Here is a 13,364-nt window from a genome sequence, read left to right on the forward strand (position 1 = left end):
CTGAGCTCTGGGCCTGGGTGCTGTCCCTCAGCTCTTCAGCTCAAAGGTAGCGCTCTACCACTTGAGCCACAGCGCCACTTCCGGCTTTTTTTTTCTTTTTGCTTATGTGGTACTGAGGAATCGAACCCAGGGCCTCAGGTATGCAAAGCAAGCGCTCTACCACTGAGCCAACTTCCCAGCCCAACACATATTTTCTTATAAGTCTCTGTCCAACTTAAAACTATAAAGTCACAGTTAGTACAATAATAGTAAATGTATAGCTCTAAAATGTAAGATTTATGATAAAGCACTCAGGTGGCTGCTTTAGAAGAATTACCGAATTAACAAGTGGCACCATTTGTAAGCTAAAAAATGTTCAATATCAATATAGATTTGGGAAACTTCAGGTGGAAATATGTGTTTATATGTGACAGAAATAGTTCTTTAAAATGTTGAGACAAAGGAGAAAGAGTGAACCAGTGAAACAGCAATACTTATAAGACACTATGTTGGAAATGGAGGGTAAGTGGGTGGGGGGAAGGGAGAGGAAAACTGGGAGGAAAAAGAGGGGAGGGGTAACAATGTTCGACAAGAAATGTACTCATTACCTTACATATGTAACTGTAACCCCTCTGTACATCACCTTGACAATAAAATTAAAAAAAAAAAAAGAAAAAACAGACCACTGAGGAAAACATGGAGAAATCTGGCCACTAAGGAGCTTTTTAACATCTTTTAAGATAATTAAAATAATTATTAAAAATAAGTAAAAATTTGATAAACTTGAAATAAAACCCATATTAAATGCTTTTTCACCAAAAGGAAAAAAAATACGTATCTAAGTATATTTTTATGTGCTGTTTTCTCAGATATAGTTAAGAATATGTCCAACATAGCTAGCGAGATCAGTAGAAAGCCCACGGATTGGTAGGTCTTCACTAGCCATACAACAGACAAGGCCCTCATACCTAAAATATACTTAAAACTCAAAAAAATTAAATCTTTCATCAACAAATCCTCAAAGAAACAACTGCCTGATAAATAAGTGGGCTAAAGACTTAAAGAGAGACTTCTCTGAAGAGGAAATAAGAATGGCCAATAGACAAATGAAGAAATGCTCAACTTCTGTAGCCATAAAAGAAAAGCAACATTGAGATTCCACCTTACCCCAGTTAGAATGGCTATAATCAAGAAATCTAATAACAACAGATACTGGAGGGAATGTGGCCAAAATGGAATCCTACTGTATTGTTGGTGGGAGTGTAAACTTGTTCACCTACTTTGGAAAGTAGTATGGAGGTTCCTCAAAAGACTCCACATAGAGCTCCCCTATGACCCAGCAATCCCACTTCTGGGCATTTACCCAAACAATCACAAACAAGGCCATACTAAAGCTCCAGCACAACTATGTTTATTGCAGCATTATTTACCATAGCTCAGATATGGAACCAACCCAGATGCCCCACAGTAGATAAATGGATTAAGAAAATGTGGTTGTATGTGTGTCTGTGTGTGTATTATACAATGGAATTGTATGCCTCCATCAAAAAGAATGGCATGACCCCATTTGCTAGGAAATGGAAAGACTTGGAAAAAATTATATTAAGTGAAGTAAGCCTGACCCAAAGAAACATAGGTCCCATGGTTTCCCTTATTTGCAATAACTAGTATATGTCTGGGACAAGCAGAAAAGGTCAGATAAGATGATGTTAAGCGAAATGAACCCCAAGATAGGGACACAAGTGATTTTTTTCTTTCTTGCTATTGTTTCTAACGTATTTTTAAGGTACCATGTGATTTTTTTGGTGCTTGTGTGTCCCTCCCCCATAGTATAACCCCTGATTTTACTGTATTTGATGTTGGTATAATTTGGGGAGAGGAGGGGAAAAAACAAATTGTTTAAATAAGGATATAGGTTGACCCATTGCAGCAATGAGATGTACAAGACTCTCTGTCAAAAAATGAACTTTACAATTTAGGTGGGGGCGGGTATAGTTGAGGAGGTGGAAGAGAAGGGATGGTAGGAGAAGAACAAAGGAGGAGGCAACAATGCTGGATATGAAATGTACTCATTACCTTGCCCATGTAACTGATCCTGCTGTACAGTATTTTCACAATAAAAAACTTATTAAAAATCATATTAAGTGAAGTTACCCAGTTCCAAAGAAATTTAGGTCCCATGGTTTCCCTTATTTGCTGAAAAGCTCAAAATGTACAAATGACCATATAAGATGATGCTAAGCGAAATGTACCCCAAGATATGAACACAAGAGGTCTGTCTTTATTGTTATTGTTTTAAATGTACCATGTGATTTTCTTTTGTTATTGTTGTTTCCTTTGTATGTTCTTTCCCCAAAAGCATATCCCCTGTTGTCACTGTACTTGATTTTGGTACCCTGCATCTTGTATATACATTTGTCTAATCTGGGGAGGGGAAGGGGAATAATAGAACACTGAAACAAGGACACAGGATGACCCATTGCAACAAAGATACCCACAGGACAGTATATGGAAACGAACTTTACAACTTCAGGCAGCTAGAGAAGGGGAGGAGGGAATAAGAGGTCAGGGAGGGAAGGATAGTGGGACAACAACAAGGAAGAGAAGGGGTAACAATGATCGACAAGTAATGTACTCATTGCCTTACTCATGTGACTGTGACCCCTCTGAATAGCATCTTAACAATAAAATTTTAAAAAGAAGAAAAGAAAAGAATATGTCCAAATAACTGTGGCTTAATGACATTTACTATCTCACATGTGATGTGGATAGAGAGGTTGGCTCAGTACCCCCAGTGGTCAGTGTTCTGGGTCATTTTCCTTCTTACCATCATGGCCACTGACAGGCTGCCTGCTCTGTATAAGCATTATATTTTTATACAACAAAATCCAAAAGCAGAAAGGAAGAATAGGACCTTTTCTATCTTTGCTTTCTTTTATCTGGATTAAACCTTTCCCCGTAATCCCAACAAAATTGTTATTCCCCATTAATCAAAACTGGTTCCATACTTAATTGTAAGTCAGTCACTGATACGAGGAATGGGAGTCCTCTGATTAACTTAGAAGTTTAGATTCATCTAGAACTGGAGTAGGGACTGCACTATCAAGATAGCTCAATGATGTCTCCAGTTAAGTCACATCAGGGTTTGTTATAAGACAGAGAGTCTGGTGAGTACCTGATTACCAAACATTGTTATGTAGTTCTAGTGGGACAATTTGTGTATAAATTTAATGAGTACTCCTGTATAAATAGCAAAAGTGCAATATATTGGTCTTAAAAGAGGACCATGTGATCCTATAAGGACTACTTGATGATTGTCATAGAAATCTAACATTTGGATTTTAATCAACTGCTTACTATTTATCTTGGGCATAGTCCATGTTTGTTGATATTTAATGATTTTTGACAGTTTCCGATTTATTTATGTTGATTATTACTTCTTTCAGGTGGATTCTCCACAGTTTTCTTGGTGCGGACTCATGGTGGAATCCGATGTGCATTGAAGCGAATGTATGTCAATAACATGACAGACCTCAACATTTGTAAAAGGGAAATTACAATTATGGTAAGTGAAAAAGTAACTTTGTGTTAGAAATTTGGTGTATTCTGTTTGAATCTCATATTCACAAGCTTTTAGTCAAGCTTCTTACTTGTTTATACACTATAGAAAACTTGAAGATCAGATTTAATCAGATTATCAGAGAAATTCATAGTTCATTCCTTATGTTAATCCTTAAGTCTGAATAGTCAACTGTTCTTCTCTTCTTTCCTGCTAGGTTGAACAGGCAAGTGATTCTTCTTTTTAATGAACATAATAAATACTATGTTTAATCACCTTCTAATTTAACAAATAAAACCTTACAGATACTGTTGAAACCTCTATGTGTTCTTCCCTAATTGTATCCCTGTACTATGTTCTCATGCCCAAAGAAACATCTGTCCTGTGTTTAGTGTTTACCATTTCTATGTATGTTTTATATATTCACTTTATGTATTTATACTTACAAACAGCGGTTTTCCATTAGAAAATCATGCCGTCAATATGATTTTCTTCTGAAATGTTTTCTTCTGAAGTATGCATTTTATGACAGAGCATCATTTAGCAAGGAAAAATTCCTTTTTGCCTGTAAATTGTAGCTACTCGGGAGGCTGAAATCTGAGGATCATAGTTTGAATCCAGTCAGCCAGTAAAATCTTTGAATCTCCAATTAACCATCCTCAAAAAAACTAGAGTGGAGCTGTGGCTCAAGAGGTACAGAGCTAGTCTTCAGGGTGCACCTGTGGCTCAGACCTGCAATCCTAACTACTCAGGAGGCTGAGATCTGAGGATCATGGTTCAAAGCCAGCCCGGCAGGAGAGTCCGTGAGACTCTTATTTCCAATAGAAAACCAGAAGTGGAGCTGTGGCTCAAGCATTAGAGCTTTAGCCTTGAGCTGAGGAGCGCAGCAAAAATTTCCTTTTCTTCTAGTGTTGTATCAGTGCTATGGAATGACCTTCTTGTTTTTATTCTGCCTTCTCCATCTTCTCTTTTTCTTCCTCATCCTTCACTGTTTATCCTATATACATATGTGTATAGGATATACACCTAAAATAGCAACTATATTAAAGTGAGTTCTTCCATTATTCATCCTTTCAGTAGAATTTGTATAATTTTTGTTTCTCTATACAGGATCTCTCATGTACCAGGCAACTGAGCTATATCCCCAGTTTTAGTCTTTTTAGTCTCATTATATTCTGATGACTGTTGTGTACAAGAAGTAAAAGTTTCAAATTTGTCATTTTGTTATTATTTCCTTAAACTCATTAGTGTTAATCTATAATCTCTGGTTTCTTTTCACAAATCTTTACTAGCCATTTGCAGTTTTTTAGATTATGAAGTTAGAAAATTTTAAATAACGACACTTGAATTTCAGTGTTACAGGGAAAACAAATGAGAATAGTACTGAAGAACTTAATTCTGTTTCTAAGAAAGTATAGTAGTTGTAACATTTATTTCTTGAATCATCAAGAATGGTCTTTTCAGTTTTCTGAAATATTACTTTTGAATAAATCATTTTCCTGGTTGAATTTAAGAACATATATTCATTGATTATTTGTTAGGAAATGGATGTCATATGCAGGCAAACTTCACAGTAAACCATACATGCCTCTCTTTGGTTGAAATGTGGCTGAATATTCAAGTTCATTAAATAATGTCAGTTTAGGCTTCAATTAATTACTAATACAGGGTCCAAATGTATATTTTACCATTTAACTTGTTTTCTTTTTCTTTTTCACAGAAAGAACTATCAGGTCACAAAAATATTGTGGGTTATCTGGATTGTGCTGTTAATTCATTTAGTGATAATGTATGGGAAGTTCTTATCTTAATGGAATACTGTCGAGGTAAGTATCTGCATTTGTCTTATACTAAAAATATTCTTCTTAAAATTGGTTACAACAAATAACTGGTTTCTCCCAAGGCAGACACTGAAAATTGCAATCTCAATTTTTATTGTCTTAATTAGAAAGCCTATTAAAAAGTCACTTAAAGTCTACTCATAGATTACAATTACAGTTGTTGTAATCACAAAGCTATAAAAACTACACAGTTGTTATAGTTAGGATATGAGTATGTGCATGGAAAATTATAAAGTGTTTGGTTTAAAACAGGAACAAGGAATCTCAGCTCACTGAAATTCTTTTATAGTTAAAAATTGTATAATGTGGGGCTGGGAAGGGGGCTCAGTGGTAGACTGCTTGTCTTGCATGCATGAGGCCCTGTGTTCGATTCCTCAGCACCACATAAACAGAAAAAGCCAGAAATGGTGCTGTGGCTTAAGTGGTAGAGCGCTAGCCTTGAGCTGAAGAGCTGAGGGACTGCCCAGGCCCAAAGTTCAGGCCCCACGACCAACAAAAACAAAAAAAATGTGTAATGTGCCAACATTAGTGTTGTAAAATTTTCTGATAGCCTCCATGTTACTGTAAACATACTAAATTTAATAAAATTTTAGGTTGCATTTTGACTTACGTATGATCTTTATTAACTGTTAGGTCATTTTTTTGGGTTCATGTATAAATATAAGAAGATAGAGAATTCTGTTTTATTTAGGCCTAATGTATTTTAAAGAAATGTTTGTTTTGTATAGCATACCTTAATGGTAATGTCATTAAAGATCATTGCTAATGTTAAGAATTTTAATATGTGGGTTTATGTGGGGGCGAGTACAATCAACTTGCTACAGACTTTTCTATTTTTTTTTTAGCTAGTATTAGGCAGTTTGATTTCTAAGCATCAATTTAGATTCTAGAAGGCAGTAATGATTGTTGATTAAATTTTCAAACATTCCTGCAATTTGCTGAAAGAAAGGAGAAAAATTATAGTAGTGATTATGATGAAAATATTTTATTCACATTAGTGTTGTAAGATGAGGACAGATGAGAATAAAATGAGCCAATATCGTAATATCATGATGTATTTGTAACTTATTTCTCTATATAACATTCAAAGATATTGTAATACAGTGTCCTTTGTTTCGTTTGCTCAAAATTGTTTTGTGTCTGTGGATTTTTGTTTTTGTGGCTTCACACAAAGATTAGAATTTTTTCCTGGTTCTATGAAGAATCCTTATGGTATTTTTATTACATTGAGTCTGTAGATTGCTTTTGATTGTGATAGGATGGACATTTCAGATTGTTGATTCTTCTAATCCTCGGATTTTTTTGGTCTCTTTTTTAATTTTTTTTTGTCTCATGATTTTTTTTAAGTTTTCATTGTAGGTGCTTCATTTGTTAAGATATATTTTTCTGGTAGTTATTGTAGCATTGCTTTCTTCTTTTAAGCTGATTTTTAGAACATCTTGCATCTTTGTTGAATTCATTTATTACTTGTAATAGGTTTATTGGAGGGTGGTGTAGCATTTGGGGTTTTCTTTGTGTAAGATCATTTCATCTGTACACAGTAACAATTTGACTTCATCTTTTCCAGCTTGGATGTACTTCTTTTTCTTTTTCCTGATATCCATGGCCATGATTTGTGTAACTACATTAAATAGAAGTGGTGAAAATGGATATTCTTGTCTTGTTCCAGATAATGGAAAACTTTCATGTTTCTCCTCTTCAGTATAGTGTTAGTTGTAGGCTTTTTGCACATGGCCTTCATTGTTCAGGGTTGTCTTCATGAAGGCATGCTAAGTTTTGTCAAATGCTTTTTCTCTATCTGTGGAAATGATTTTTTTTAAAATTCTGTTGATGTGGTGTATGCATCACAAGTTGCATGTGTTAAGACATTGCTGTATACATGAGATGAATCCCACTTAATCTTGTTGACAAATCTGAATTTAGACAGTCTAGGTATATAGCCCAGACAGGCTTGAATTTATAATTTTCTTATCTCTCCCTTCAAGTACTGGGATTAAAGGTGTGTGCTACCATGTTGTATAAGATGAAATGGATGATTTTAGTCTTTGAGTAATCTTTCTGTTTATCATTTTGTCAGTATTGGGGTTTGAAGTTAAGAGTTAAGGCTTTGTGATTATTACATGTATACACTACCATTTGATCCATGCCTTCATGTCTTCTGACTTGATTATTTTTCAGATAGGGGTTTTGTGCTTTTATTTATTTATTTATTTCCTTTTGCCTTTACTAAGTCTCCTGATTAGCTGGGATTATAGATATTATAGGCATGTAGTGCCACCATACCAGAGCCATTTCTCTCTCTCTCCCTTTGTTTTGTTTTGTTTTTTTTCTCATTTGTTTGTGCTCTTACTTAATTACCCTTGCTTTTACTGATTTGGATCTGCTTTGTTCTAAATTTCATAGTTCTTGAGCTAGTAATAGTTTTTTTCTTCTGTGGCTGTTTCTATATCCCATAAATTTTGATATATTGTATCTACAGTTTCACTTGTTTAAAGGAAGAATTTAAATATCCTTTTTATATTTCTTCCTTGATTTATTGGTTGTTGAAAGAATAAATTGTTTACTTTGTATATATTTATATACTTCTAAGTTTTTCTTATTATTAGTTTCTAATTTTATTGCCTTATATTCAGAAAAGATACTTAGGATTTCAGTTTAAAACAAACTGTTGAGCCTGATTTTGTAACCTATCTTATAATCTGTCCTGGAGAATTTTCCATATGCTGAATAAGAAGACAGTGTATTCATCAGTGGCTGGATGGAATATTCTGTAGGCGTCTGCTAGGTCCATGTAGTCTTGGGCTTGATCTCTCCTATTTGTCAAATTTCATTGCTGAAATTCTAGTACTAATATCTCCTGCTATTATTATTATTGGAGCTTGTCAATCTCTATGTCTTTTAATATTTGCTTTACACATTTACATGTGCTAATAATTGGTTTATTTCCTTGGCAAATAGACTCCTTTATCATTATTTAATGACTTGTCTCCTTTTATTACTTCTGATTTAAAGCCCATTTTATTTGATGTAAATATGGCTAGTCCTACTTTCTCTTGGGCTTCATTTACATAGAATATTTATTTCATCTGTTCACCTTTAGTTTATATGTGCCCTTTGTGACATGGTTATTTATTTATTTTTTTTGGGGGGGGTCCGGTCATGGGGCTTGACCTCTGGGCATGGGCGCTCTCCCTCAGCTCTTCAGCTCAAGGCTAGCGCTCTATCACTTGAGCCACAGCGCCACTTTTGGCTTTTTTCTTTTTGCTTATGTGGTGCTGAGGAATTGAACCCAGGGCCTCATGCATGCAAGGCAAGCGTTCTACCACTGAGCCACCTTCCCAGCCCCTGACATGGTTATTTTTTAATCCATTGTCACTCTTAATTGGAGAATTTAATCTATTTATACTTAATTTAATCTATTTATACTATTTAATCTATTTATACTTAAGGTAATGATAAATAAGGTCTTACTCCAGCCATTATGTAACTTGTTTTCTAGTGTTTTTCCTCCCAACTCTTCTCTTACAATCTTCCTTTGTGTTTATTCTGCTGTATTTTAATTATTTTCTCATTATTTTTATGCATTGTAGGTTTTTTTTGGGGGGGTTATCATTGGGCTTACAAAGTCCCCTTTTGATTTTAACAAGCTATTTTCAAATGCTAGCAACATAACATGATCATAAAGATAAGAAAAGTGGCCTGGGGAGAAGCTCAGAAGTAGAGTATTGTCTAGCATGCATAAATCCTGGATCTAGTACCCAGCACTGAACAAAACCAAAAAAAGTATTAATAAGAAAACTTTCCACTTGGATTTCATACTTTCCCAGTTAGAAATTTTAAATCCTATATCTTTTCTGTATTGTCTATCTTAATGTAGTACTTGAGTTTTATTTATTTGTTTTATTTTTATTTTAACAATCCTGGAGTTTCAACTCAGGGCTTTAAGTTTGCCAAGGAACCATTCTTTCCTCTGAGCCTTGTCTCAAGCCTTGGGTTTGATTCATTATGTTTTAGATAAGGGCTGTCTCGCTTCCTGCCCCTAGGTATGATCCATCTGTGTCTTAACAGGTGAGATCCCTCCTCCAGCACCTTTGCTGGCCTCTTCTTGTCACACTGGGATCCTAACGTTCTCAACCTCCTAAGAAGTTAGGATTACAGGTGTGAGGTAGTGGTGCATAGCTTATTTAATTTAATTTTTTTGAGACAAGTCTTGCTCTGTAGTCCAGGTTAGCTTCAAACTCAAGATCCTCCTGCCTGGTTACTGATATTACAAGTGTGTACAAACTATGCCCGCCTTCAGTTATTACTTTTAATTGCTTTTGATATTTACACTGTAGTTTGAATGTTTTTCATATCATATTTACAATATTTAGAGCATTCTGAATTCATTGGCATTATTTTTATTTAGACCTTTTAAACTTCTGATACTTTGTTTTTGCTTATAATGTCTCTGTTTTTCCTTTTAAATAACATCCATTAGTATTTATTTTAGGATAGATCTGGAAGGGACATAGTTTGTCAATGTTTGTCTTGAATGTGTTCCATTTCTAAACAATAGTTTTGCTGAGCACATTATTTTTGATTGGCAGATTTCTTCTTTTTCCTGCAGTGTAGTGAAAATCATCTATGAGAAATCTAGGTGAATTGAAATTCCCTTTATATTGTTTCTTTTCTCTGGCTTCCCTGAGAATCTTTTCATTTTCATTTGAGAGCTTTAGTATATCTTGGGTAGATTTGGTTTAGTTAAATCTAATGGTGACTTTTTTGATCTTTCAGTACCTGATTATTTGTATCTTTCTTTTAGTTTAGGAAAATTTCTGGTATTATGTCTTTTAATAAGCTTTTGGAATTCTTAAGTCTCTCTTGAACAGTTGTAGCTTGAATATTTGCTCTTGCATCCTATCTTAAAGTTTCAGAAGACTGTCTTCTCTTTCCTCATTTTTTTTTTTTTTGGGTTGGTCATGGGGCTTGAAATCTGGGCTTGGGCGCTGTCCCTGCACTCTTCAGCTCAGGAGAGCACTCTACCGCTTGAGCCACAGTGCCACTTCTGGCTTTCTGGTGTTTACTTGGAGATGAGTCTTACGGACTTTCCTGCCTGGGCTGGCTTTGAATGGTGATCCTCAGATCTCAGCCTTCTGAGTAGCTAGGATTATAGGCATGAGCCACCAGTGCCCAGTGTCTCTTTCCTTTTAATTCTTTTTTTCTTTTCAAAGAACCTATCTTCTATTTGATCTTTTCTGCTACATTTTTAATTTTACTTATTGTGGTTTTCAGTTCAAAGGTTTGAGTTTTTAAGATTGCTTCCATTTCTGTTAATTTTCCTTGTGAGAGTATTGAGTCTTTTCTCTGTGTTGTCCTGAAGCTTGAGTATCCTTACAGGTACTTAAGTCTCAGAGAGTTCTTTGGAGAACTGTGTGGTTGGTTTGTTATATCTTATTTTATCATTGTGTGTGCTCATGGTTTAGTCCAAGCTCTTGATACTTGGTGAACAATGTTATCTGTTTTAAGTATTTATTACAGACTGATTCTTTTCCTGTAGTCCCTTCACTGTTTAGTACTAGATGGTATCCTACAAGCTGGTTGTTGTGAGTCTGCTGATTGTTTTGGTATTGTAGGTTGATTGAAGCCCAAGTTTGTCCCCAAATCTCAGCTACTATTATTATAATGAACAGGTACAGTACCTAAAAAGGGTATTACAGGGTATTCTATCCCCTCAAGCTTCTTCCTGGGGCTGCAGTAGGCCTAGAAACCTGTATTAAAAGTATGACCTCTGAAAATTACTGTTTTGTTCAGCTGGGCAGGTCGTAAATCAGATGAATAAGAAGCTGCAGACAGGTTTTACAGAACCTGAAGTGTTACAGATCTTCTGTGATACCTGTGAAGCAGTTGCAAGATTACACCAGTGTAAGACTCCAATAATTCACCGGGATCTGAAGGTAAGTATAATACTTACACAGAATTGAGTACTACGTTCTGGACTTAAGATTTAAAATGTTTTTGGACTATTTGTGTGTGTGTGTATTTGTTTTAGGGCTCTAACTCAGGGCCCTGTGCATGCATGCTAGGCAAATACTGTATCACTGAGCTACATTCCTAACCCAGAACTAGGTTTGCTTACTAGCATGGAGGTTGATTTCTCTACCATCTTCTACGTTTCCTAAGGTTTCAGATTCCAGTCTACTCACTTGTGTTTTACTTGACTGAGAATTTTTAATATGACCCTACAGGTGGATTTTTTTTGCCCCCTGTTTCGCATCTCTGTTTCTTATAGTAGGTTTCTTGAAGCGGTCTAATTTGAGCAGAAATATGGATGTCACTGACACACATCAGGTGCCCCTTCACAATATTCGCTACCAGTTCATCCTTCTTTCTGTTTTTTTTGTTGTTTTGGAGATCACATTAAATTTCAGAGTATTTTCAAGATATCCTGGAGGAACAGAAAAGATACCAGAAGAGACTGCTACTGGGTCTCTTTTTGCATTTTTGTAATTAGCTTTTATTTTTTTACTTGCTATAATTTAATTATGATTATCTTACCTTCTCTTTTTGGTGTCAGTACTGGGGTTTGAACTCAGTGCCTGGGCATTGTACCTTATGTTTTGGGGTAATAGCTGGTGCTCTGCCACTTGAGCCATAGTCCTTCAGCTTTTTGGCGGTTAATTGGAGATTTTAGTCTCAGATACTTTCCTGCTATATCTAGCTTTGAAATGCAATACTTAAATTTCAGTCTCTTGAGTAGTTAGGATTACAGGTGTGAGCCACTGGCGTTGGCTTTATCATACTTTCTTATGGGATTTTGACTTCTTATATTTTGTATCTGCTTGTTACATTGAAATATCCTTCCAAAGAAATTGAAAATTCCTGGTATCATATTGCTAGAGAAATCATTTATCCATAAGTGTCTTCTTTGATGCCCACAATTACCGAGATTACAAAACTCATTCTTCTTGGCTTAGTGATAGAATCTTGCTTGCTTGTGACACTGAAATATTTTATGCCTAGATATTCCCTTGCTTACTTTTTCTCCACTTTCAGTTTTTGTCAGATTTGCTTTCTCAGTGAGTCCTATCCTGTGTTATATCTTTTAAAATCTAAAGGCTGACACTTGAGCTGCTTATCTCTTTTGCCTATTTTTTAAAAAAAGTATTTGTCATGTTCTAAGTTGTTGTGTAATTGGCTATGTTATACCTGTTACATGTGTGGGTCCTCTCTCAGCCAAATGTAAACTTCATGAAGGCGGGAATGTATGTCAATAATTTCTTTATCTTATAAACTAAATATAAAAAGTATTCATTGATTTTAAGATTCAATGAATTACATACACATTCATAGATTTTTTTCTTTTCTGGTGATGTATTTAGAACAGTGCAGTTCTAAGCATTCAGATCAGTGCCTGGTATATAGAAGTGACTCATTATTTAATGAAATAAGTAAATCCCTATTCTGGCTGATTATACAAGATTCTGAAATATGCTTACAAAATACATTTAAGATGAAAGAGAATAGATGTCACTTAGAATATAGGTTGCTAATCATGAAAGGTATCCTTGGTGGAAATATGTGGTAATAAGAATGAGGATAGTGTTAAAATTCATCACCTCACACATCAGTCCCTTAATTTGGAAAATAGTATGGCTCATCTTAGTATTTTAGGATGTGCAACTCTTTAATTTCCTCTAATAATTTGGAATGATTTTCTTGTGCTGTTATAGCTCATTAACTTTTGCATGCAAATTTTCTATTTTCAACTTAGTCTTCTTGTTTTAAAATTTAGAAAAGATATTAGAGTGCATAATTTTTGTTTAGTCCATATTTTATATGCAGGCTCTTGCATATGTAAATTTATGCAAACATGTTTGTATTAAATAGATTTCTTACCATGAATATTTTGTTCAAATGAAATACTGAAGGAAAGACTTAAGTATAATATATGGAAGGGAATTGGGGGGGGAAGGGGGTGGGAGGGAGGGGGGAAGGAGAAGGAT

At 35.0% G+C, this 13,364-nt stretch overlaps 1 protein-coding gene across 1 annotated transcript in view; it reads left to right on the top strand.

The window, feature by feature from the left end:
• Positions 1-13,364, top strand: part of Bmp2k (BMP2 inducible kinase) — a 92,068-nt gene that overhangs the window by 27,411 nt on the left and 51,293 nt on the right. Inside the window, exons 2-5 of the mRNA XM_013020101.1 lie at positions 3,426-3,544; positions 5,259-5,364; positions 11,173-11,315; positions 12,595-12,623. Of these exons, the coding sequence (XP_012875555.1) occupies positions 3,426-3,544; positions 5,259-5,364; positions 11,173-11,315; positions 12,595-12,623 (397 nt within the window). The remainder of the gene's footprint in view (positions 1-3,425; positions 3,545-5,258; positions 5,365-11,172; positions 11,316-12,594; positions 12,624-13,364) is intronic.

This window comes from Dipodomys ordii, unplaced genomic scaffold (assembly GCF_000151885.1).
Source record: "Dipodomys ordii isolate 6190 unplaced genomic scaffold, Dord_2.0 Scaffold49, whole genome shotgun sequence".
NCBI classification, from domain to species: domain Eukaryota; kingdom Metazoa; phylum Chordata; class Mammalia; order Rodentia; family Heteromyidae; genus Dipodomys; species Dipodomys ordii.